The sequence below is a fragment of the Alosa alosa genome, chromosome 15, assembly GCF_017589495.1.
Source record: "Alosa alosa isolate M-15738 ecotype Scorff River chromosome 15, AALO_Geno_1.1, whole genome shotgun sequence".
NCBI classification, from domain to species: domain Eukaryota; kingdom Metazoa; phylum Chordata; class Actinopteri; order Clupeiformes; family Clupeidae; genus Alosa; species Alosa alosa.
The window spans coordinates 24030034-24057318 of NC_063203.1; the positions used below are offsets into that span (position 1 = coordinate 24030034).

Consider the following 27285-nt stretch of genomic DNA (forward strand, 5'->3'; position numbering starts at 1 on the left):
AAAGCTAAAAGAATATGCACAGCTGCAACAAGCACAGTCAGCAGCACAACGACTCTGGAGGAACAGATAGAGGCCTTAGAGGAAAAGCTGAGCTGAAAGACCCCCACAGCCCCAGTGACTGGTCCGGTGCCTGAGGTTACCCTCAGAAAGGAATTCAGAATCTTTGGACAGATCGGAGAAGCCGCCAGAAAGAAAAACTCTCTACACAAGCCTCACCAACCAGATCGAGTCAGGTCTAAAGAAGGCTACACTGAGGCGGAAATCATTGAGGAGCTGTCATAAGGGCAGTGAGTCCTGGCCTTCACTTGAGAGAGCTACTGGAGATTTTAACATGACACTTCAGTCATTGAAGACCATATTGAAGGGGCATTACAAGATTGATTCATCGTCAGATCTGCTGCATAGGCTAATGAGCATTACCCAAGAACCCAAAGAGTCGGCCCAGAACTTCTTGTTCAGGGCAATAGAATTGAGGGAGAAATTACTGCGCACATCAGATGATGATGAGGTTGATGAGCAATTTAGTCTAGAATTAATACAAAAGAAATTCCTTCGCTCTGTAGAGACTGGACTTTTAAGTGACTCAGTTAAATTTCAGATAAAGCCTTATCTCAGCAATCCCAACATTACAGATGAGGAGCTGATAGAGAAATTAGGTGAAGCTGCAAATTTAGAGTTTGAAAGACAAAACAAGCTGAAAAAAACAGTTGTACCAAGACCCCTCAAACTGAATGAAATACAGACAGGGACACATGATCCAGAAGAAGAAGCAGTGGGGAAGGAGACAGCTACATCACAGGAGAAGAAAAAGCAGGGACCGTGCAAATGGGCTGGCATGGATGCTACCAAAGCGATTGAGGACCTCAGAGCAGATATGAAGGAAATGACGAAGATGTTCTGTGAGACAATTCAGGCAACCAAGACAGTCACATATGCAAACGTGACACCACTGCCAGCTGAGAGGCGGCCGAGGGGATGCAGACCATGCCAAGATGCGCAGAGAGGTGAGACATGTAGTCACTGCTATCGTTGTGGGCAAGATGGGCATCTCTCTCGGGGATGCAGACAAAGAAGACCAGCACAGGGAAACGAGAGGGGGCTGCTGAACCGGGACCCCCAGTAGCCCACTCCCCCTCCTGGTCCCATGGAAGTTCAGCGTTCCTGCAGGCCTCACAACCACCCCAAGCTAAGCATAACAGTAACGAGTGTGATATGCATAATGACACTGTTGAAAGCACAATTGCCGGCAATGCCAGCCGCCTTTTCCCTCAGCATCAAGCCAGACTCCTGGATCTCATCGGAAAGAGATGCCTGGTTCATTGCCAGCTAGATGATGTCATTGTGGAAGCCTTATGGGACACCGGGGCCCAGGCTAGCATTATAAATGATGGTTGGAGGAAGGAACATCTACCCACCAGCATTGTCAGACCAATTGAAGAGCTCCTGGGGCCGGGAACACTAACTGGATTAGCTGCAAATCAGACAGAGATCCCGTTTGATGGCTGGGTGGAGGTGAGATTTTGTTTGAGCAGTGAACCTCACACCAGAGAAACACTGCAGGTGCCCATGCTGGTGACAAGTGACTCGAATGTAGCAGAAAATCCAATCATTGGATTTAATGTTATTGAGGAGCTGATTAACAGATGGGACAAACAGCGATCAAAGCTGAATTTAGTTCAGGTTGTAAGCCAGGCCTTCTCAGTGTCTGCTAAAACAGCAAGGTCAATGATAAACTTCATGCAGACTGCAGATACAGATGGAAATGTGGGGACAGCATGGACCAGCAAGAAAAGTGTACACCTGGCTGTTGAGCAGATAACCACCATCTATGCTCGGGCACGGTCGGTGAACAGTTCTTGGGTGAGAATCTGCTATTTGTGCCATGTATGTCCACACAAATGCCAGAGGGTTTAGTCATGCAAGAAGGCCTTGTTAGAGTAACAGGTGAGAGAATGATCTATGTGCCTGTGTCCATTGCTAATACCAACATGCATCGAGTGACCCTTGGCCCACGCCTGATGTTGGGCCACCTTCAATTGATAAAGACAACTTACCCAGCTACAACTGAGCTCAGCCAAAGAGATAAAACTCAGAGCTCACTGGCAGCTCACTGGACACAGCCCACAATACAGCAATGCGAGGTAGCCCTCACCACAACAGGCTCACCACACCCTCAGACACCACGGCCAACTCAATATGACCCACCTGTTAAGCTAGACCATCTTAGTGAAACACAACAACAAACAGTGAGACAGCTGTTGAGAGAGGAATGCAATGCATTTGCTTTTGATGACCATGATGTTGGCTGTATCCCCTCCCTCAATATGCACATCACATTGCATGACAAGACACCTGTACGGAGGACATACATGTCAGTGCCAAAGCCCCTCCATCAGGAAGTTAAGGAATATCTCCAAGACTTACTGAATCGTGGATGGATAAGCAAGTCCAGATCACCCTACTCCTCTCCTATTGTCTGTGTTAGGAAGAAGGATGGTAGTTTGAGGCTATGCTGTGATTACCGGGAACTCAATCGCAAGTCAGTGCCTGACCGACACCCTATCCCAAGGATCCAGGATATGCTTGATTCCCTTCGTGGCAGCTCCTGGTTCTCTGTGCTGGACCAGGGGAAAGCCTACCACCAGGGCTTTCTGGAGGCAGAGAGCAGGCCACTAACAGCCTTTATAACACCGTGGGGGCTGTACCAGTGGAACAGAATCCCATTTGGCCTCAGTTCAGCCCCTGCCGAATTTCAAAGGAACATGGAAGACTGCTTAGAAGGCCTGCGGGATGTTATCTGCCAGCCATATTTAGATGATAACTTAGTCCATAGTACCTCTTTCAATGATCATGTCAGTCATATCAGAACAGTTTTGCAAAGGTATCAGCAACACGGGGTCAAGCTCAGTCCACACAAATGTGAAATATTCAGAAGAAAAGTACGGTTCCTGGGACGGATGGTGTCAGAAGACGGGTATTCAATGGATCCAGCTGAGATAGCTCCTGTTCAGGCCCTGAAGCATCGAACGCCACGCACTGTGGGAGAACTTAGGAGGATGATGGGATTCCTCTCCTACTACAGGACATATATTCCCAATTTCTCTAGAGTAGCACAACCCTTATATCAGCTGTTGGCTGTACCCCCCAGTGAGTTTTCACCTCCCAAGCAAAATAAAAACAAGAAAAGACTCTGCACAAAGGCAAGGGGTCACATACCACCCGGTACCCCTATCAGCTGGACTCAAATCCACCAAAATGCATTGAACACACTAATAGACCACTTGACAGAGCCCCCTATCCTTGCTTACCCAGATTTTACACAACCATTTGTACTTCACTGTGATGCATCACAGGAAGGTCTAGGCTGTGTGTTATATCAGAGACAGGCAGGGGAGATGTCAGTGATTGCATATGGTTCCAGAACTCTCACACCCCCGGAGAAAAACTATCATATGCATTCCGGAAAATTAGAGTTCCTGGCACTTAAGTGGGCCATTTGTGAACGCTTTAGGGATTATTTGTTTCATGCCCCACATTTTGTAGTTTACACGGATAATAATCCCTTAACATATGTCCTGACAACTGCAAAATTAAATGCCACAGGCCATAGGTGGGTTGCCGAGCTGGCCGATTTTAATTTCACGATCAAATATCGGCCCGGAAAACAAAATGCAGACGCAGATGGCCTCTCCCGCATGCCATTGGACTTCGATGAGTTTGTGAGGCAGTGCACAGAAGAGGTGAGCCACAGTGTCACCAGTGCATCTATGCAGGGAGTGATGATGAAATCCAGTGATCCCCCACTCTGGGCAAACATGGTGAGTCTACAGGCCATAGACCTTCTTAGAGACACTGACATACAGTCCCCTAGCCAGTCTGTTTCACCAGTGCAGATAAGGGAAAGTCAAGAGAGAGATGCCGTTATCAGCCGGCTTCTGCAGTACAAAAGCGGCGGTCACAGGCCACCTAGACAGACCCTCAGGATAGAGCACCCAGATGTGAAACTCTTGCTCAAACAGTGGGACAAACTTCATGTGAATGATAAAGGAATCCTGTATAGGAGAGTAGGAAACAGAGAGCAGCTCCTGCTACCACAAGAACACCGCATGGTGGTTTTCAGGGAATTACATAAAGAGATGGGGCATCTTGGGGTTGATAGAACACTAGCCTTAATCAGAGATAGGTTCTATTGGCCCAGAATGCAAAAGGATACTGAACACTTTGTCACGAGCGAATGTGAGTGCTTAAAAAGAAAAAAAACAAACAAAGTGACCCGCGCACCTCTGATGTCTATAAAGACAACACATCCATTTCAGCTAGTCTCAGTAGATTTTCTCCACCTGGAAACATGCAAACAGGGGTATGAATACATACTAGTCATAATGGACCACTTTACACGGTTCGCCCAGGCTTATGCCACAAAGAATAAGTCTGCTAAGACTGTAGTGCAATGCCTGTTTAATGATTTCACACTGAAGTTTGGGTTCCCAGAGAAGATCCATCACGACATGGGGAGAGAGTTCGAAAACCAGTTGTTTGCTGAGTTGCAGAAGGCGTCTGGTATGCGTGGTTCCCACACGACCCCCTATCATCCGATGGGAAATGGGCAAGTGGAGAGATTCAATAGGACCCTCTTATCCATGCTCAGGACACTGAATGATGATGAGAAAACAGACTGGAAACGTTCACTGCCAAAGGTAGTCCATGCGTACAATTGTACGCGCAGTGAAGCAACTGGGTTTTCCCCTTATTTCTTGTTGTTTGGTCGCTCTCCTCGTCTTCCTATTGACCTCATGTTCAACCTGCCAGCCAAGGAGAAACAGCAAAGCCATGCAGACTATGTCGCAGACTGGCAAGCGCGTATGCATGAGGCCTATGAAATTGCATCAAAAACAGCAGAGAAAGAGGCTTTGCGAGGAAAAAGATACTACGATAGGAAGGCTCAGGGTGTTGAACTCCAAGTTGGCAGCAGGGTCCTTCTTCGTAACCTGAGTGAGAGAGGAGGGCCGGGTAAACTCCGGTCATACTGGGAAAACACAGTGTACAAGATTTTGAGCAGAAAGAGCGCTGACAGCCCTGTGTATGAAATCAGACCGGAGACTGGTGGAAAAACCCGTGTAGTGCATAGGAATCTTCTTCTGCCATGCGACTGTTTACCTGTGGAAGAACCGCTGGTGAAGAGGAAACATGTCACACAAAAGAGAGCAAAGATGCCACATGGGAACAGACAGCAAACAACACCATTAGCCTGGGACACAGATGGAGACGATGAGGGTGAGAGTTATGTCCTGACCTACAATCCTCCATTGCCTAGAGATGACGGTGATCGGCTCATCACTCTGAATGCAGAAGCAGAGCCTTTTGAACCAGCACAAGCAGTGGATTTAGACCATGGTCTCTCTGGGGAAGATGAATTGGAGGCTGAGAGAACAGTAGTGGAGGATGTCTTACAGCAGAATGAAGAAGCCATCGAAGAAGAATTAGACTACGAGGATGTGCAGCAGAGACATCAGGAAGCGGAGGAAGATGCCATGGAAGAAGAATCGGACTACGAGGATGTGCAGCAGTCACTACAGAGGTCTCCGTACCCCCAGAGGGAACGGCGCCAGCCCAAGATACTTACTTACAATGAGTTTGGAGAACCCACTGTGATGTCAAGAAACACAGCAGTGAAAGGAATAAGTTTGACTCCTTCTTGTCGTCAGTTTCTGTGGAGACCCTGGACTTTTGAGAGACATTGAAATGAGTTATATACACACATAGCAGTCATTGGACTTAAATAACAAAAAAAAAAAAAAAAAAAAAACACAAGGCACAAACACTGTCTGCTCGGAGATGGGTTAATGTATTATTATGATATGATGTGTTGAATATGTACATTATGTGATTTTGTCTTTTGAAAACCAGCTAAATGGCAAGGTAGTACAAACTAATTACTTTGTATTCCATTTCTGTGGAAAGTAATTCATACTAGGGCTTAGGTTTATTACTAACCTGTTCAGCAATGTTGTAGAGATAATTGAAATTCTTTTAATTATTGGAAATGTCAGGAGACATTTTAAAAAGTGGGGGAGGGTGTGGCGCCATAGAAGGTTGTGGCTGTTGTTAAGTACTTTGTTTCTTGTTTTGGTCAGACCCCCCATTCTTATTTTTGGTCTTTTAGAATTAAGACTCACAATATGCAGTACCGGAAAGTGTCATGGGGTGGCGCTGTGAGATAACGCTGGTATTAGGTAGCCACTAGCCAGCAGCAAGTCTCGGTTAGTTATTCGAAGCCAACGAGACGAACGAGTATCAAGCCACTCATGCACTTTTGTTTTGATGCTTTATTTGATTTCAGGTGAGTCCGAAATCACAGGAAGGATATGTAATTCATTTGTTAGTAATTTGTGTAATGTTTGAGCAGATGATACACGCTGTAAAATGTGTTCACTCGTGAAATACATGTTTATTTATGTCGATGCTAGCTAGCTAAGCCAGTCTGCTCGAACCAGTAACTAGCCATCATAGCCTGATGTGAGCGAGTAGGCTGTTTGGGATATTTTGCGGGTGATTATGCGAACGAGAATGTTAATGCATTGCTGTTTGTAATGCGAGTTAATGTTAATGTAAAACAGCAAGTCGGTTAGTTATTGAAGCCAACGAGACGAGCGAGTATCAAGCCACTCATGCACTTTTGTTTTGATGCTTTATTTGATTTCAGATCAAACTTTAAAAAAAAATAAAATATGTGGCACTGAAGAATATTGTCTCTTCTCTGCGTGTGCAACACATGCACCTGTTTTAACTGCTCAACTACTAAACATCCCTTCTCTCAGTTTCTCTCCTTTCACTCTTCACTCTGAACACTTCCTGTTTCCAAGACTGTCTGCAGTTCACGTAGAGGGCACTTGAGCTCCGAATGAATATAAACCTATGGAGCTTCACTGATCAATCAGCATTCAGTAGCAGAGTACTAGCATGTTCAGGGCAAAACTGGCTCACCTTGTAAAATACTAAAATGAGAGGTATTTGTTTGTTTCACTTTTGATGGAAAAGCTATACTGTAGTTGTGAAAACTAGTTTTTTTTGGCAATACGCAAGTGAATTAGGGCTGTAGTCACCATAGACATTGGGGGGACGTGTATAAAACGTTATACTACAGGAAATCAACAAGCAACACCATCTGACATGTAGGCTAATCAAACGTAAATAATGCACAAATTAGTATTCTAGTGATGGTTCCAGGGAGAGTACATCCCTGAGTGGTTTGTCTTGGTGGTTTTGCATTTTTCCTTAGTGGCGTGCGCTATCAAAAGCTTCATTTACTGCACCATACTGCGGTGCGGTAGGCCTGCCAACAATATCGCAAAAGCTACCAGTACAATTCTCACAAAACTTGTTTGAAAGGTGTAACACAAGCTAAGGAAACCCAATTCATTTATGTGGAGTCGAAGCCAAAGGGTACTTTGAAGCTTTTTCCATACAGAAGCCTCTTTTCTCGCAATGATAGCGAAAGTAAAGCTTTGTCCCCTTTTGGTTTAAATTATGAATTTGTGCGTGCCTATGTCAGTAATTTCTTTGAGTAATTTCTTAATTATTTCTTGTAATTTCTTACAACATCTTAATTATTTCTTGTAATTTCTTACAACATAAATAATGCATTCATATGCTAGTAGTAATGTCAGAAATTAACCTGTTTATAGGCCTCTTAGAAATGGTTGTTGCATCTTATTGCACACTCAATCATGCATCCATGCAGGCAAAACATAAAGATTCAAATGTGGCGACAGCACACAGGCGAGTAGAGTCCCATTCATTATGCGCTCGAGACCGCCCCTAGGAGAACTATGAGTGAACTGCAACCAGCATACCTTTTTGTAGGGCTTACAAAAATATTTTTTTAGTCCAGAAGCAGAAAGTTGTTAGTCATTCAGACTTTACGACAGGCTTCAAGATTCATTTATGGTGTTGTGCATTAGCAGCAACTGGTCAACGGGTCGCTGTGGTTCTAGCTCTTTTCCCTCTCATTTCCCTCTGCTATACAGTATAGTCTCTGGTAGGGGTAGAGGTTTTCAAATTGGGTGAATGTGAGCCTTTACTTAGGGTATACATTATGAGGACAGCTGCACCCGCCTCACCATTTGAAAATAACTGACATGGGGCACTACAGTTCTCAGTATGCAGTCTTTACAGCCTTGTTGCTCATAAGCAGGGTATATAGTTTTTAGATATGTGATGTAAAACGGAGGGTGTGCTAAGTGTATGTGCTATGGATTGACTTCATCAAAAGCCTACAAGAAAAGAGATAGTTCAAACAGACAAATAAATAAATAAAATGAAACGGTTAAACAGAAACAATGTCTGCATTGTTGGCATCAGTATTAAGACACAGTATCTTCTTTGGAATTGAGTAAACAACTGCATTTGATATTTTTGTTTATAAGAAATATGTGTTTGCTGTCTAGTGATGTCCAGGCTACTACTTAACCAGAGGAGCCAATTAGCTTACGGTGTTGTGCACTAGCAGCAATAGGCCACCGGAGGTCACTGTAGCTCTATTGCTCTTTTCTCTCTCATCTCCTTCTGCTATAGTTTGTGGTAGAGCAGAGTGTAGCCAGAGACTTTCTATTGAGAAGACACAGCACTTAAAAAATCCTCCATAGAAATGCATGTGCATTGACTTGTAGGTAGGTATCCATGATTTAGTATAGGCATGCACAACTTAAATACCTTGGGTGAACCCAGACAAATCAGGGATTGCATTTGAATGCTCTGCAGATCCATCTGGCAACTTTTCAATTCACAGCGACTTCTAAAATAACAGAAATCCCAGGACACACAGCTTATCTAGCAATGGCATCAGTATTAAAAGACACAAACTTGTATCTCCTTTGGAAATGAGTGAACAACTGCATTTGAAATCTTCATTTACTGGAAATATGTGCTTGCTGTACTTCTAAAAAGATAAGTGTAAGTAAGAAAATAAGTGTTTAAAGGGACACCAGGCAACGCTTTCGTGTTAATTACTCATCTTCGTAAGTTGGTATATGGTTAAATGACTCATTACAGGGCGAATGAAGACTCTCTCGCCCGCCCCTACTGCCTGTAGGAAGAATATCCCTCTTGTAAGTTCAGTGTATCGTACCCGCCGACCGAAGCAGGATCAGTTTACATCAATCCACAGCACAGAGGAAGGCTAACTAAAACGCTAGCGATTGTTGCAAAGCGTGTGTATAATGGCAGAGCCGCTAAGAAGAAGCAGCGAAAACCCTTGACGGAAGATGCAAAGAAAAGGAAAAGAGCTTCAGACCGAGCGAGGGGGAGTTTCGTAGAGAAAAAGCATCAGGCTTGCCTGGTGTCCCTTTAATGTACCAATTACAATGGTGGATAACCAGGCTATCACTTATCCAGAGGAGGAGACCAATGAGTTAAGGAAGCAAGCATGATACTACAAACATTGTTCAAGAAAAATGACTAAACATTGTTATAGTTAAATTTTTTATTTAAAAAAAGAAGCCTAGATGTGGGTGTTGTCATCTGGTGCTTCACTGGTTGGACCCAAATCTTCATCGTTGGCACCGTTCACACTCATGGCTGCTGGTTGTACACTACTCGTCTCAACAGCCTGAAGGAGACAAAACAATATCCAAAATTAGCCAGTGACGAATGAATGCCATTCGGCAGTGGAATTATTAAGTGTACAAGTGAGATGGTTAGCTGTGCGATGAGTGTACAAGCCAATTCCTACCTCAGATGAAATTGGAAACGGTATGAAGTGATTTCCATTAAACTCAAAGGGAATGCATCTGTAACAGGAGACAGGAGAGGTCAAAAGGTCTGATCTTACCGTTATAGTATACTGTCCACCATTTTTGTCTACTTTAATTTCCCTTCTTGGACTCAATTCAAGTTTTTGGTAAACATGCCTCCGCCTTAACAATGGAAATAATCTGCCTTAAAAAGCATACACCCAAAGGCATATTCACACACCCAAAACCATATTCACACTGAACAACGATAAACAAAGTCTCTCCATGTGTTAATGAAACGGTTAAAATTTGATGGGTTCTGATTGGCTATAAGGGATATAACGCCGGTCATTACTGGGAAAAAAGCTTGTTCTGCCCTGAAGGGAACAACGATAAACAAAGACTACTTGCCAAAACTAAATAATAAACTCCCCAGGATATGACTTTAGAACCTAGCCTATTTGTTACCGTTCATCATTGGCATTTTAAAAGTTTGATGGGAATCAAACATTCTTTTTCAACCGTCTGCTTTCACGTTTGAATGAAGTTCCAGTCCTTGTTTTATGAAAGACATTAATCAGAAGCACAAAAAAATTGACAGCGGTGATTAAAAGTGATTTATGTAGATTTATAGGCCCGAGCGTTGGGAAGGCCCATTTGAATGGAACTTTCTGCAGCACTCGTAATAATAGCTTTTTAGTTTATTTGTGATCTCAATTATATCGTTCTTCATGTCATTATCGTTATAGTTTTTTGAGCGTCGTCATTCATATTTTTACCTTTTTTAGTCTCCTTCCACTCTGGTCCAAAATCGACAAATCTGTCATTTGTCACAATCCACCCAGTTTTAGCCCTGGCTTCTTCAAGCATAGGCCTGAGAGAGAGAGAGAGAGAGAATTCTGATGAAATTTTAAATGTTGGTGGACATATGGGTATTATATGTTTGTATCTGATTCTACTGATACCCCTGCCCACATGCTCGCTCACCTATCATCATAACATTTGCTTGGAGCCCATGATACAAGGCCTCTCTCGGACAGCTTTTCTAGATATTCATGGCCTGTGAAACAAATGAATACATAAGTGAGCAATAAACAGTAGGCTATGTATACAAATCTATGCCAATCAAGATGACAATGAATGGACAAGGAGAAGACTCACCATGGATAGTGCTTGGAGAATGTCGTCTATAGTTTGGCACACAAGCAATGATGTTACGATAGCCTTTATTCCTTTAGTGTTGAACAGCCCGGTAGATACCAAAGCAGGAGTAGAACATGTCCAGGCCATGGCTGAAAAAGAATGGCATATTAAGGAGCCTGTACCGAATATTACATAAGGGATAATGTATAGAACGCCGGTCATTTTTGGGAAAATAAGTCCCGACAGGGCGAACCGTTGTATACATTATCCTACTTATACATGGCTACTTGCCAGTTTTTATTAGTACCATGGTTCAACAAATGTGTAAAGGTTATGTAATAGTTTACTTATTACTTACTGTATTTATTATATAGCATTTTTTGTATTATAGGCCTACCCAGATACACTGATAGTCCTCTATAGCTTACCTCATAGCCACATTACTCCCGTCTATAATCACCAGTGGTAGTTTATCCTTTCCTGGTTCTTCAGAAAAAGAGAGATCAAGTTTTTGAAACTCCTTTACCATCTTGGAGTAGGGCTCACACTTCTTCATGAGGTTCTGTACCTGCTGTTGGGCAGAAACATTGTCTGTGCCACTGGTAACCATTATTGGTAATAATTTCAAATTGCAATAGAGAATTTAATGGGCTTGATTTGGTCCATTATTTTTACTCTTTGGGTCAACAGGTAACTTGAAGGCATCCTTCATAAACATGAACTGAAGAATTCTATGAAGGACAAAATAAATTACTGAGCTTTGTCAGGCCAGGCATGTTATTGAGAAACACCACTCAGTCATATCTATCCATCGTTATGGGTAAAGTTTTTAGCAACCCCTTGTTAACCTGCTAGCATCTATATTTAGGTTACCTGTCGTTTGTTTCACTCCAGCTGTCTGGGCCTGTCAGAGTAATTATCATGGCATCACAGTGCTTTGAAAGTTTTTCCATGAAGTTGTGACACACACTGAAAAAACAAGCAAACATTAGATTTACTTAATTTTAATGTGCACATTATTCAGAAGTATTCTATATATTGGGCCACATGTAACATGTAACCACTGATACTTGGTGCAACTGTCTCATTGCCTGTGCAGATTACACGATTCTTTTGTCTTCCACGATGGTCTTTTACGATTGACCATGTCAGATTTGGCATTTAGAGAACCACAAATTCTTGCCGCGTCTTGGTCATAATATTGGCCACATCGTGTAGCCTATCTATTGTAGCCTTCCTGTCACATGTCGTCATAATGTCTGTCAACACGGGAGTTGTAGGAGATTTCCCCAAAGTTCTGACATGCTAAACTTTTGGTTGTGGAGTCGTGGAACAATGAATATATCACATTACAAGACTCTTCTGCCTTCAGCACCATTCCCAACTTCATATTCGGGCCCGACACTGGAACTTTGTCAGCTACTACAAAATCTTGGCAAAATTGAGCTGAAATCGTGTAGTCTGCACAAGCCATAGCCTAAGAGAACCTACATGTATGGGAAAACTTTTGGCAACACTGATTATCTTAGTGTTGTAGTGTTCTTGCAAAGTAAAGGCTCATGGGAACACAATAAAATGGTAACATGTCACTCAATAAGCAGATGTGATTAGACCTGTTTTTCGTTGTAGCCTTCTGACGTTCAGCATAAACCAAATACTAAACTGTATCACTAGTATAACTGCCATGACATTGACATTCTTAGGCATATTTCTCCTCCTGTCCATAGGCAGTATGTCATCTAGGCTTCATTTCCAATGATTTGATGTCATTTTATGATTGGCGCTCATTGGCACTCATAAACACACGCAAATACACACACACACATTTTATATATATATATACTGTATATAACATGACAGTGGTCTATATGCCTTGTAAAGTTATGTGAAGAGAACAAACCTGGTTTTCCCTGCTTCATCGGGTGTATAGACCAAGAAGTCCTGCAGATGGCGCTGTAGTTCATTCAAATAATGTATATCTTGGCAAGAACAGAGAAAAGCAAATGCTGAAAATGTTAAAACTGTACATTGTTTGTAATTCTTTGGCAAATACTGGGGAAAGTTATCAAACCATTTTAAGTTAAAACTCTTCTGCTAATGTATTGTCTTATAAATAAAAACATATAAATAAATAATCCATGTAACCACAAATAATATTTTGTATTAGGCCTGTCTTCTATGATCTGTCTTGTAATATGTAGGCCAGGCCTACATCCTAGGGTTTTAATAGACAGGAGAGTACTGTTTAAAATTGGGCTGAGGGTCTGCATTTATCTGACTGCTCTTGTTATTTTTTAATAAATATTTATTTAAAAGAAAAAACAATATCAATCAAAGTATTATTATGCACAGAAGAAACATGGATAATTGGAAGCTATTGTATTTCAGAGTATGCTATTATTGTATTTCTAGTAGCATTTAATTTATTCACATCAACAACTTTCTGCTCCTGTAAACTGCTCACAGTTCACTATGCCCTGCTTCTACAGCAGGTGGCCATTTTAGATTGGACGGCCATTTTGTGTCAGGTTCTGTCAGGACCACAGGTATTAGAAAGCTAGATACCGCATTGGGCTCCAGAACGTACATAAATAACACTGCCATGTTGGTGGGGGGAAACAATTACTACAGAGTTAATAGAGAAACTTGCGACTCTGACTGGAAATCAGACTGGTGTCTCTGATTGCCGGCAAGTGTTGCCCATAGACAGTAGGTGTTGCCCCCAGCAATATGTTCACATGTGCCACATAATGGAACTCGACGGACAATGCGGTATCTAGCTAACACCTATTGTGCCATCCATGATGATCTATGTCCATACCCACTACCCGGGTGTATGTTCCTAGTTTCTAATGTTTGCCAATCAGTACAAAAAATCAGTGACCACTGTTGCTAATCACAGACACATGACTTTAAAGGATTTACCGCTAATTAGAATATGTTCTTTTCTCATCCACTCTGGGATACAGACGATAATCTTTCTATGCCCTCTCTCCCAGAAGTATGTAACAGCCAAGACGAGCCTTACGGAAGCGGTGGACTTTCCCACTGCCATAAAATGTAATCAGAAACAGAAATGAGCTTAAGTAACAGACTCTTGCTCCAAAAGTTGCTGCTCTAGTGTAATGTCACCCCCATTCATTATTATTGGGGTCAAGTATGTTTTATACTGCATGTGATCTTAAACAATCTTTCATTCTTTTTATTACTCACCATTGTGTGATTTTCCAGGCATCAAGAATCACCCATCTCAAACTCGGATCTTCTTCGGTTTCAGGCAAATTAAGTTTGAAGTGATTCGGCTGATTTTCATGTTGGCGCTGGCTAACAGCCATACCATCGTCTTGAATGGGCATCGAAATCCCTTCTTCATTTGGTAATATATCCTGTGCCCTGTTATTTTCCTGCTCTTGATCTTGTGCTACAGTATCACTCATGTTAACACAAGTTTTTAAATAAGAAAACACTTGATTCTGATTTCCTCAAGCATGCAGACAGAAGCAACTCGCTCGACAAAACCGGTAATTCGTTTGTTCATGTGCCTCAATGCAGAGTCTGATGTATTCTTCGAAATCACGTGATGAACAGGAACAAGTAATACAGGTAATAATCTAACGCATGCGCCTTTCAGGATGATGTTGATAAGGGTTAGGATTTGAATGTCCTCTTGTGTCCATTCTCATATAGTGGCTCTTCCATGGACACTACAACCATTTCACTGTGCTTACCTGGTCCAGGCCATGTATGCACTGTCAGGGACTGTGTAGTCAATACAACTCAATGCACACAGCTTAACAAGAAAAAGTGTTGCCAAAGTATTGTGGTGTAGCCTAGTGTAGTCTTTGACTGTCTCGGAAATGTCATACTGCATACGATGTACAGGTCCCCACTCCTCCATCTTCATCCTCATCCACACATTCTCAAATAGACTCTGAGCCATGACAGTCAGAGGAAGAGAACGCGTTGGGAGTCAGAGAAACCATGTGAGTCTGACAGAGAAAGCAAACAACAGCATGATTTTCACTTCATCCCGCATTTGATATAGTTCACTTTTTCCACTTTTAATGGAGTCAGAAAATTCACACAGGCCATTTTTAGATATGGTTTCATCTACTGTCAGCCAGCAGAGGTCACTTTAGCCCAGCTGTTTTACAGGATACAGGATCACTTTATTGGCCAAATGTACAGTTATACAAGAATTTGACTTGGTGATGCAGCATTTGATTTAAAAAAAGAAAGATACAAGAAGGAAACATTTAAGACAGGGTTAAAGGGATACCTATCTCTATCTATCTATCTATCTATCTATCTATCTATGTACAGTATGTGGTAGTGTTCAATAGTTATTACCTCCTATCATTCCCCTCCATGTGATGTCAGTGGCAGCAGAGCATGGAAGCTCCCAGTGGACACTTCTGGCCTTGACAGCCTCGTGGTCAAGGAGGTTAATCAAGTTTAAGATACAAAGTCATCATGTGCATGACTTAAGAGTGGAGAGAGGGGGAAATGAAGCTAGTTTATTGGGTGTAAACCACTGTTTGGCACCTCTGCAATTACCGTAGTCTGATTTTTCTTCATTGGTTTCTGTGCTTTTATACATGGAGCTGATGGAATGTATTTACTACAAATAATGGTATGTAAATATGTCTCGACTCACTGTAGATGGACAGGAGAGGACAAGTGTGTTGCGTATGTGACTATAATGCATTATGTTCCTGTAGCAATCCTCCCAGATATTTTGGGCAGGGAAGGGGGGGGAATCATAACTAGTTGTTGTTGACTGTGTAATAAACAATGGTGTCAAGACTTCTCATTTTGATGACACTGGCAGTTTCATTGACATAAATACTTGCTTTTGAGGAATGGACTATCCATTTTGAGCAAGTGACGTGCTTTTGCAGGTTATCCACTTGGTTTTGCAGTTTGCACTAATTGTTTTGAGAAATGCACTAACTGCTGTGCAAATGTTAATACTGATGTGAGAAAAGCACCAAAGCGACTGAGAAAAAAACTGTAAGTACTGTACCTTGGGTGAACCCAGACAAATTAGGAATTGCATTTGAATTTGCTCTGCAGATCTGTCTGGCAACTTTTTAATTCACAGCGACTTCTAAAATAACAGAAAACCCAGGACACACAGCTTATCTAGCAATGGCATCAGTATTAAAAGACACAAACTTGTATCTCCTTTGGAAATGAGTGAACAACTGCATATGAAATCTTCATTTACAGGAAATATGTGCTTGCTGTACTTCTAAAAAGATAAGTGGGACACCAGGCAACCTTTTCGTGTTAATTGCTCATCTTCGTAAGTTGGTATATGGTTAAATGACTCATTACAGGGCGAATGAAGACTCTCTTGCCCGCCCCTACTGCCTGTAGGAAGAATATCCCACTTGCAAGTTCAGTGTATCGTACCCGCCAACCGAAGCAGGATCAGTTTACAGGATCAGTTATCCATCCACAGCACAGAGGCAGGCTAACGAAACGCTAGCGATTGTTGAAAACGTGTGTATAATGGCAGAGCCGGTGAAGAAGCAGCGAAAACCCTTGACGGAAGATGCAAAGAAAAGGAAAAGAGCTTCAGACCGAACTAGGGGGAGTTTCGTAGAGAAAAAGCATCAGGCTTGCCTGGTGTACCTTTAATGTACCAATTACAATGGTCGATAACCAGGCTATCACTTATCCAGAGGAGGAGACCAATGAGTTAAGGAAGCAAGCATGATACTACAAACATTGTTCAAGAAAAATGACTAAACATTGTTATAGTTAACATTTTTATTTAAAAAAAGAAGCCTAGATGTGGGTGTTGTCATCTGGTGCTTCACTGGTTGGACCCAAATCTTCATCGTTGGCACCGTTCACACTCATGGCTGCTGGTTGTACACTACTCGTCCTAACAGCCTGAAGGAGACAAAAAAATATTCAAAAATTAGCCAGTGACGAATGAATGCCATTCGGCAGTGGAATTATTAAGTGTACAAGTGAGATGGTTAGCTGTGCGATGAGTGTACAAGCCAATTCCTACCTCAGATGAAATTGGAAACGGTATGAAGTGATTTCCATTAAACTCAAAGGGAATGCATCTGTAACAGGAGACAGGAGAGGTCAAAAGGTCTGATCTTACCGTTATAGTATACTGTCCACCATTTTTGTCTACTTTAATTTCCCTTCATGGACTCATCAAGTTTTTTGTAAACATGCCACCACCTTAACAATGGAAATAATCTGCCTTAAAAAGCATACACCTAAAGGCCTATTCACACCAAGAACGATAACAATAACCATAACGATAAAAACGTTCACACTGAACAACGATAAACAAAGTCTCTCCATGTGTTAATGAATGTGACGGTTAAAATTTGATGGGTTCTGATTGGCTATGGAAGGGATAATGTATAGAACGCCGGTCATTACTGGGAAAATAAGTCCCGACAGGGCGAACCGTCTTGTTCTGCCCTGAAGGGACTTATTTTCACAGTAATGACCGGCGTTCTATACATTATCCCGCTTATTATACGGCTACTTGCCAAAACTAAATAATAAACTCCCCAGGATATGACTTTAGCCTACATAACCTAGCCTATTTGTTACCGTTCATCGTGGCATTTGCTGAGAAACAAATAGTTCGCAACAACACACGCTGCTGAACTTGAATCAAACATTCTTTAGAACACAGCTGATCAACCGTCTGCTTTCACGTTTGAATGAAGTTCCAGTCCTTGTGTAGTGATATGAAAGACATTAATCAGAAGTACAAAACCCGTTGCCATTGACAGCGGTGATTAAATGCTTTGCCGGTGATTTATGTAGATTTAACATAGGCCCGAACGTTGGGAAGGCCCATTCATGTGAATGGAACTTTCTGCAGCACTCTGAAGAGCCGTGTAATAATAGCTTTTTATCGTTCTGAAAATCGCTCTGAAAGTGATCTCCAATTATATCGTTCTTCATGTCGTTATCGTTATAGTTTATTTGTGAACGTCGTCATTCATATTTTTACCCTTTTTTAGTCTCCTTCCACTCTGGTCCAAAATCGACAAATCTGTCATTTGTCACAATCCACCAGTTTTAGCCCTGGCTTCTTCAAGCATAGGCCTGAGAGAGAGAGAGAGAATTCTGATGAAATTTTAAATGTTGGTGGACATATGGGTATTATATGTTTGTATCTGATTCTACTGATACCCCTGCCCACATGCTCGCTCACCTATCATCGTAATATTTGCTTGGAGCCCATGATACAAGGCCTCTCTCGGACAGCTTTTCTAGATATTCATGACCTGTGAAACAAATGAATACATAAGTGAGCAATAAACAGTAGGCTATGTATACAAATCTATGCCAATCAAGATGACAATGAATGGACAAGGAGAAGACTCACCATGGATAGTGCTTGGAGAATGTCGTCTATAGTTTGGCACACAAGCAATGATGTTACGATAGCCTTTATTCCAGAAGTGTTGAACAGCCCGGGAGATACCAAAGCAGGAATAGAACATGTCCAGGCCATGGCTGAAAAAGTATGGCATATTAAGGAGCCTGTACCGAATATTACATAAGGGATAATGTATAGAACGCCGGTCATTATTGGGAAAATAAGTCCCGACAGGGCGAACCGTTGTATACATTATCCCGCTTATACATGGCTACTTGCCAGTTTTTATTAGTACCAAGGTTACACCAACAAAGGTGTAAAGGTTATGTAATAGTTTACTTATTACTTACTGTATTTATTACATAGCATTTTTTGTATTATAGGCCTACCCAGATACACTGATAGTCCTCTATATCTTACCTCATAGCCACATTACTCCCGTCTATAATCACCAGTGGTAGTTTATCCTTTCCTGGTTCTTCAGAAAAAGAGAGATCAAGTTTTTGAAACTCCTTTACCATCTTGGAGTAGGGCTCACACTTCTTCATGAGGTTCTGTACCTGCTGTTGGGCAGAAACATTGTCTGTGCCACTGGTAACCATTATTGGTAATAATTTCAAATTGCAATAGAGAATTTAATGGGCTTGATTTGGTCCATTATTTTTACTCTTTGGGTCAACAGGTAACTTGAAGGCATCCTTCATAAACATGAACTGAAGAATTCTATGAAGGACAAAATAAATTACTGAGCTTTGTCAGGCCAGGCATGTTATTGAGAAACACCACTCAGTCATATCTATCCATCGTTATGGGTAAAGTTTTTAGCAACCCCTTGTTAACCTGCTAGCATCTATATTTAGGTTACCTGTCGTTTGTTTCACTCCAGCTGTCTGGGCCTGTCAGAGTAATTATCATGGCATCACAGTGCTTTGAAAGTTTTTCCATGAAGTTGTGACACACACTGAAAAAACAAGCAAACATTTTTTATGATAATTTTAATGTGCACATTATTCAGAAGCATTCAATATAGTGGGCCACATGTAACATGTAACCACTGATACTTGGTGCAACTGTCTCATTGCCTGTGCAGATTACATGATTATTTTGTCTTCCACGATGGTCTTTTACGATTGACCATGTCAGATTTGGCATTTAGAGAACCACAAATTCTTGCCGCGTCTTGGTCGTAATATTGGCCACATCGTGTAGCCTATCTATTGTAGCCTTCCTGTCGCATGTCGTCATAATGTCTGTCAACACGGGAGTTGTAGGAGATTTCCCCAAAGTTCTGACATGCTAAACTTTTGGTTGTGGAGTCGTGGAACAATGAATATATCACATTACAAGACTCTTCTGCCTTCAGCACCATTCCCAACGTCATATTCGGGCCCGACACTGGAACTTTTTCAGCTACTACAAAATCTTGGCAAAATCGAGCTTGTCAGCTGAAATCGTGTAGTCTGCACAAGCCATAGCCTAAGAGAACCTACATGTATGGGAAAACTTTTGGCAACACTGATTATCTTAGTGTTGTAGTGTTCTTGCAAAGTAAAGGCTCATGGGAACACAATCAAATGGTAACATGTCACTCAATAAGCAGATGTGATTAGACCTGTTTTTCGTTGTAGCCTTCTGACGTTCAGCATAAACCAAATACTAAACTGTATCACTAATATAACTGCCATGACATTGACATTCTTAGGCATATTTCTCCTCCTGTCCATAGGCAGTATGTCATCTAGGCCTAATTTCCAATGATTTGATGTCATTTTATGATTGGCGCTCATTGGCACTCATAAACACACGCAAGTACACACACACACATTTTATATATATATATACTGTATATAACATGACAGTGGTCTATATGCCTTGTAAAGTAATGTGAAGAGAACAAACCTGGTTTTCCCTGCTTCATCGGGTGTATAAACCAAGATGCCCTGCAGATGGCGCTGTAGTTCATTCAAATAATGTATATCTGGGCAAGAACAGAGAAAAGTAAATGCTGATGAATTATCAATTGTCTGTCTCAATAACCCCTCTCTGGTAATTGTACTGGCATTTGATTCTGACAGTTGCTTTTCAAGATCATTCAAACGACCATTAGTTTCTTTCAGAGTCCTTTTAAGTTCATGTATCTCCACTTGGTAAACAGAGGAATGAGAAACTGTGATATTCGTATCCTCTTCCCCTTCATCAGTTTCCTCATAATTTTCCTCTTCATCATTTTCCTCTCCATCATTTTCCTGTTGTTTATTGTCATATGTCCTGCTCCTCTTATCTTGACTAAGATACAGGGAACTAATGGAATCAGTGAGCTGATCTACACGTTCTCTAATGGTGACATGAGGATGCATTGTCTGGCCATCGTGACTAAAAGATATGTGTGGTCTAACTCTCCCTTCTCCTTTAGTGGGTTCTAATGGCTCTGAATCAAGATTTACTAGCTGATGTTCAAACATCATGTAGAGGGACAGGAAACGTATGAAAAGACTAATAATTTATCGATAGTGAAGAGGGAAAGGTTTATCAAAAAGAACAAAGAATGCGTGTTTAACTCCCTGTACGGGCCACCACTGTAACAAACTCAAATGGTTGTCAACAAATTAACGTCATGGGTACATTAAAACACGCATTCAAAATGATCTCTATAATGCTTGGCTTTATTTATAACACTCTCGTGAGGGTGAGGAAAAGAAAGAGAGTGAGTGAGAGAGAGAGAGAGAGAGATATCGTCCAAACGCCGCTGATGCGGCACAACAGCAAAAAAAAAAGGATCCAGCGATGCGCTCAGTCCCCTAAACAAAACCAACGCCAAAAACTCTGTATCTTCTTTCAGTCCCAAAAATATAGTCTCTTCTTTCTTTTCTGGCTTCCGGACGCATAACTCCGCTTCATTATGACTGCCGAGGTTTTATATTTTTGCGGCAGCAGAGATCACGAACCTGGCTGGCTGGCTGCTGTCAGCAACTACTGAGAGGGGCCCCCTTGAGGGGGATCCCGGTATTGCCGGTAACAGTGTCGTTGCACTTTACTGCATTGACTACCAAAGGGGCGCTCACAGTTTGTGTTTGTCGTTGCATTTTATTCTTAACCAGTCGTTGTCTTGGGGCCCCTGGCCAGCTCGGGGAGCATAGTTAATTTTGACTGACATGACAAAGCAACTGATACATGAGGAAGGAGACATCCCTAAAAACTGTAAGTTGTCCATGCCTATTATAAATCATGGACCTGCCTACAAGTCAACATTTCTGTGCAATTTGGCAGTTTACCTTATGCAACAGTATTTTGTAAGTCTCTATTTTGGATGTTTTGTTAATTGTTTATTTGTCTGTTTGAACAATCTCTTTTCTTGTATGCATTTGATGAAATCAATCCATACATATAAGATCACAAATTAAGAAAAAGTTAACTGAGTAGTGTGGGTTACAAACAGCAAACTAGCTTCAGCTAGCTACACCCCTCTCTTTCATCACTATATATCCATAAAACTCCACACTCTGCTTATGAGACTGCAGGTCAGGTTTCTACCGGTGAACTGCTACACAAGTCCTTTTAGGCAATCCCTCCACTTGGCGGTCATATTGTATATAAGTATATATAAGTATAAGTATAATGATACTTTTGATTTTTGAGGGGAAATTTGGTCTCTGCATTTATCCCAATTCGTGAATTAGTGAAACACACTCAGCACACAGTGAAGTGAAGCACACACTAATCCCAGCGCAGTGAGCTGCCTGCTCCAACAGTATCGCTCAGGGGGAGCAGTGAGGGGTTAGGTGCCTTCAAAGGGCACTTCAGCCATTCCTACTGGTTGGGGTTCGAACCGGCAACCCTCGGTTACAAGTCCGGCGCTTAACCATTTGTATGGGCTGCCCCACGCTTTTTGGGCATTTATCGGGCATCTATTTCAGCAGAAATGCACATGCATTTCTATGGAGGATTTTTTGAGTGTTGTGTCTTCTCAATAGAAAGTCTCTGGCTACACTCTGCCCTACCACAAACTATTGCAGAAGGAGATGAGAGAGAAAAAGAGCAATAGAGCTACAGTGACCTCGATTGGCCTATTGCTGCTAATGCACAACACCGTAAGCTAAGCTTTAAGTCTGGCTGACTAACAACTTTTGCTTCTGAACTACAGTAAAATAAACGGCTTATGTATGTAAGTGGCAACACTTGTAAGCCCTAAAAAGAGGCACATTTTGAGAGGCACACCATCTCATTGGCTCATTGGCATTTGGTGTAATCATTGATCAGGATGCTTCTCTGAACACTCACATAAAACAGATCTGAACCACATCTTCTTTCACTTATGCAATATTGCCAACATCAGATGCAGAGAAGCTAATCCATTACATTTGGTACTTCAAGATTTGACCAGGGAAGAGCTTTACCATCGGAAGAAAGTAAAGGCTCAGTAATTTGTAACAAACTCAAATGGTTGTCAACAAATTAACGTCATGGGTACATTAAAACACGCATTCAAAATGATCTCTATAATGCTTGGCTTTATTTATAACACTCTCGTGAGGGTGAGGAGAAGAAAGAGAGTGAGTGAGAGAGGGAGAGATATAGAGAGAGAGAGATATCGTCCAAACGCCGCTGATGCGGCACAACAAAAAAAAAAAAGCATCTTTCAGTCCCCAAAAATATAGTATTCCATGAGTCCAAGGTTGTCGCAACACAGTCTTTTAAACTCCAGCAAAACTCCAGCAGAAAAAAGGAAAAAAAGGATCAATCTCACCTCCTTGAAAAAACAGTTGTAGAGTCAGATATTCCATGTAACGGGTGTATACGAGAAGGACAATTCATTAGTAATTCCATGAAGCGATTAGAGGATATCAGAACGCCATCAGACTTCTACCCCTTCCTTCATTCATTCATTTCCCCCCCGGCTTTCTCCCGTGTCCCGTTTAAAAACATAACGTGGATCTCTGTGAGCGCAGCCATAGGGCAAGAACAGGAAAAGTGGGTGCGAGTGAGTGAAAAGGTGAGTGACAGTTCTGGGCCCTATCGTCTGCTAAATGCTTACTTGTCCTGGATCACTGACGCCCATAATCAAGATAGCAAGAGATTTACAAAGGTATAGAAATAGAGCTAAAAAGTACCTGGCCAGGTTTTAAACAGTATAAACCTAAATTGTTACTTTTACTTAGAGGTAGGCCTACTAAATATTTAGTAACACATCTGATATGTAACAATAAATAAGATCTGCCTTAATCAAATCATATGCCCATTTATGTGGCTGATGCTACATAGTCCCCAGACTGGACATGGTGGGAGCAGGACCAAAGTAAGGCTTTAAATTGACTATATTCACAGTGTCTGTGGAGTTATCAGGGAAAAGGACTTTATAATTCAGGGGCCCTAACTTCTTCTGTACAGTACATGGTCCTGTCCACTTAGGTGCCAGTTTGGCAGTGAACCCTTTTGAGGCATCAGATAATGGATGTGCTTTGACCCACACCACATTCCCCTCCGAGAGTTCCACATTCTTCCTCTTTAGGTTGTAATATTTCACCTGCTTGTCTTGGGCCTTCTTCACATTCTCAGCCACTTGCTTTGACAACACTTGTTGTCTCTCCATGAGGGTTTGCTTTGAAGATGTGGGCTTAAGTGCATTGGACAGGAGTTGGTCAAGTGGGCCTTTAAGAGCGCGTTCCAAATGTAGAGTTGCCGGCGGAAAACCTGTAGATTCTTGCCAAGAGGAATTCATGGCAAACCGGAACTCATGCACCCATTGGTCCCAGTTCTTATGGTTTTCTCCCACATAAGAGGCAATCATCCTTTTGAGCGTTCGATTGACCTTCTCTGTCAAATTTGTTTGTGGGTGGTAGCTGGTGGTGAATTTATTTATCACCCCCCATGACTCGCATACGGCTCTCAGGAGGTGACTAGTGAACTGGCTTCCTCTATCGGATAGGAGGTACTTTGGTGTTCCCCATCTGGTGAACATCTCTTCCGTGAGAATCTTCACTAACTTCGGTGTCCGGCTATCACAAACAGGAAACAGCTCAGTCCACTTAGAGTAATAATCCACAAGGACAACTAAAAAACAGTTACCCCTTCGGCTGCGAGGGAATGGGCCCATGATGTCAATACCCAACATCTCTCCCACCTCAGAGACTTGAGTAGATTGCAACAGGCCACTGGGTTTGGAATTGGGGGGTTTATGTTGCTGGCAGATTGAGCACTCTTTGATGTGGCTCCATGTGTTTTTTCGGATATCTGGCCACCACGCAACCTCCAACAAACAAAGGAGGGTCTTCAGGCGCCCAAAGTGCCCCCCTAGTGGGTTGTCATGGAAATACTGCAAAAATGCAATGTGTAGGCCCTCTGGGATGACCAGTTGGTATTTGTACCCATCCTGTGCAGTTGGCACTCTCCAGTATAGCAATCCCTGCTGGTCAACAAAGGTAATTCGGTTTGAAGGAAGAAAATTAGATGGAGGCAGCTGCTCACGGACCCCCTGAACATAATTGTATCTTGTCTGGGCAACGGCAATTTCTTGGAATGTGTGGGGGAGATCAACAACCGTCTTGGAACTGCTACAACACACAGCAAGGCTTGATGCCACCGCAGCACCAGGGGGAGACACTGGAATCTGTGACAAAGCATCGGGGACAACATTTAGAGTGCCTTTCCTGTACCGAACAGTGAAAGAGAAAGGTTGAAGTCTCAGGGCCCAGCATACAAGACGTGAGGAGGTTTTGTGAGTATTAAAGACCCATGCCAGTGCTGCATGATCCGTAATTACATCAAACTGTACTCCCTCTAGGTAGTGTTGCCATTTTTCTACAGCCCAGATAACAGCTAAGCACTCCTTTTCGCTCAGCTCCATTTAACAGGCGAGATGCAAAAGCAATTACATGTTCTCCATCAGTATCTTCCTGAGTCAATACTGCGCCTAGACCAACATCACTGGCATTGGTAGAGACCTTGAAGGACTTTGAAAGATCTGGATGAGCCAAGACTGGAGGAGATTGCATTGCCTTTTTAAGCTTTTCCCAGCTTTCCTCACAATCCTCGGTCCATTTCCAGACAACATCCTTCTTCTTGAGGTTGTTCAGCGGGGCTGCCAGATTGGCAAAATTTTGGATAAACTTGGTACCAGCCGGCTAGTCCAAGAAACCTCTGGAGCTCTTTGATGTTTTGAGGCCTTGGATATTCATCTATGGCCTTGAGTTTCTCTGGATCAGCTGAAACACCTTGGCTAGAAACCTGGTGGCCCAGGAATGTCAAAGAAGACTTGAAGAAGTGGCATTTTTTTAGATTGAGAGTCAGTGAAGCTGAATGGAGTTTCTCGAACACCTTCCTCAAGTGGTTCAGGTGACAATTTTCTGATTTTGAGAAGACTATTATATCGTCTATGTAAACAAAACAGCATAAGCCCTTCAACTCAGCCAAGACCGTTTCCATAAGTCTTTGGAACGTGGCCCCAGAGTTCATCAGGCCGAAAGGCATGGAGAGGAAATGGTAAAGGCCAAATGGTGTGATGAATGCTGTTTTTTCAATACTGGCCCGGTCCATGGCGACTTGCCAATATCCAGATCGCGAGTCCAAGGAGCTGAACACACTCGCCCCAGAAAAGGACTCGAGAATGTCATGGATTTTGGGCATTGGATAGGCATCGAACAGAGTCTTTTTTCAAATTCATTAGCATCTGCCTGTCTCTGTGGTTTAAACCGGGAAGAACAGTAACTATAATCTCTCTTTAAAGAGCTTCACGCTAGTCTCACTCACGTGGCAGTCAGGTAGTAAACAGTACATACCGTGACGATCTGACAAAGTGAACTAAAAGGTAGGGGTGTGACTTTCGAAACCGACGTCTCGAATCAGTGTCGAGGCTTCGAAGCACAAGTGTTTCGAAACACTGCTTCGAAACGTGGTTCAAAACAGCCATGTCATGTGACCACTGCTTCAAACATCGCTCAAAATCCCCATGTCATGTGACCAAAATTAAGTGAACCTTCGGGTGCATTTCACCAGTGTCGCAGGCGTGCCCGCCAAGATTCAATTAACAGTGTAGCTTAACCATGATGGTGTAGTGGTTAGTGAGGGTGTTTTTTGCACAGTAGCCCAGGCTGCTCAAATGTGGTTCGATCCCCGTTTGATTTGTAAGGTATTGTTTCAGATCGTATCTGTTTATGTTTTCTTATTTCACCATTAACCACACAGTTTCAACTAAACTCTCAGAATGGTCAAAAATCGAGAGTTTTTATAAGAAGAAAGTGATTTAGAGAACACATAGTGGCAGCAATAAGACTCCCTTTATTGTGACTTCATGTGGTCTCCCATCCAGTAATTGACCAAGGGCATGCTGCTTAGCTTTTGACAAAGACTGAACACAGGTAACACAGCGAGCCATGAACTTTAAAGACTGCATCTCTAATACGAAGCATTTGACAGATTTGTTTCACCCTAAACAGCTCTGAGGTGTCGGAATTGTTTCAAAGCTTCGATACAATTCGGCACAATTGCTTCGAACGTTTCAGTGTTTCATAAAGCCTCGCTTTGCCCATCCTTACTAAAAGGGCAGTGTTTAAATACTCCACAAATCAACACAAAATGAGAGACAGGTGAACAGAGAAATTGAAGGGAATTCAACAAAGGCAGGAAGTTGCCCAAATAAGGACATGGGTGTGACTCTGGGCACATGACCCAACACATGGCTACAAAAATAAAGTCTAGAATTATCACACTCCAACAGGTAGGGGGAGACAAAAACAACATACATTACTATTATTATTATTATTATTATTATTATTATTTTTTTAATAATAATAATAATAAAAAACAGATTATGATTGTAGATAAATGGTTACTGAAACTACTACTATAGGCCTAGAGAAAGATGTACAGTAAAGTTAAAGATGCCAGTTAATATAATGCTAAAAAAAATAGAAATAAGATAAATAAACAAACAAGGGGAGAACTTAATGGACATTATAGGCCAAAGAAAAAAGATGGGTCTTCAAATTAGATTTAAAACTACTGATGGTGGGTACATTTAGTGACTGTACACTATGCATGCAC

The 27285-nt window shown here is 42.0% G+C and overlaps 1 protein-coding gene and 4 long non-coding RNA genes across 5 annotated transcripts; all 5 read right to left on the reverse strand.

Moving 5' to 3' along the window:
- Positions 1 to 10516: 10516 nt before the first annotated feature.
- LOC125308809 lies at positions 10517 to 11458 on the reverse strand. The gene is made up of 4 exons (XR_007195979.1): positions 11303 to 11458; positions 10893 to 11023; positions 10719 to 10791; positions 10517 to 10605 (listed from the first exon to the last, which is right to left on the reverse strand). It is a non-coding gene; the product is annotated as an uncharacterized LOC125308809 (long non-coding RNA).
- Positions 11459 to 11517: 59 nt separating this feature from the next.
- On the reverse strand, positions 11518 to 14396 carry LOC125307910 (NEDD4-binding protein 1-like). Its single transcript, XM_048264041.1, has 5 exons — positions 14088 to 14396; positions 13800 to 13922; positions 12775 to 12853; positions 11748 to 11843; positions 11518 to 11605 (listed from the first exon to the last, which is right to left on the reverse strand). The coding sequence occupies exons 1-5, from the start codon at positions 14107 to 14109 to the stop codon at positions 11518 to 11520; spliced, it is 408 nt and encodes a 135-aa protein (XP_048119998.1). The 5' UTR covers positions 14110 to 14396.
- A 2244-nt stretch (positions 14397 to 16640) lies between these two features.
- On the reverse strand, positions 16641 to 17967 carry LOC125308897. Its single transcript, XR_007196011.1, has 3 exons — positions 17878 to 17967; positions 16903 to 16960; positions 16641 to 16778 (listed from the first exon to the last, which is right to left on the reverse strand). It is a non-coding gene; the product is annotated as an uncharacterized LOC125308897 (long non-coding RNA).
- Positions 17968 to 18089: 122 nt separating this feature from the next.
- Positions 18090 to 18825, reverse strand: LOC125308898. The gene is made up of 3 exons (XR_007196012.1): positions 18670 to 18825; positions 18256 to 18386; positions 18090 to 18154 (listed from the first exon to the last, which is right to left on the reverse strand). It is a non-coding gene; the product is annotated as an uncharacterized LOC125308898 (long non-coding RNA).
- A 90-nt stretch (positions 18826 to 18915) lies between these two features.
- LOC125307796 lies at positions 18916 to 20177 on the reverse strand. The gene is made up of 3 exons (XR_007195789.1): positions 20149 to 20177; positions 19115 to 19210; positions 18916 to 18972 (listed from the first exon to the last, which is right to left on the reverse strand). It is a non-coding gene; the product is annotated as an uncharacterized LOC125307796 (long non-coding RNA).
- Positions 20178 to 27285: the final 7108 nt, after the last annotated feature.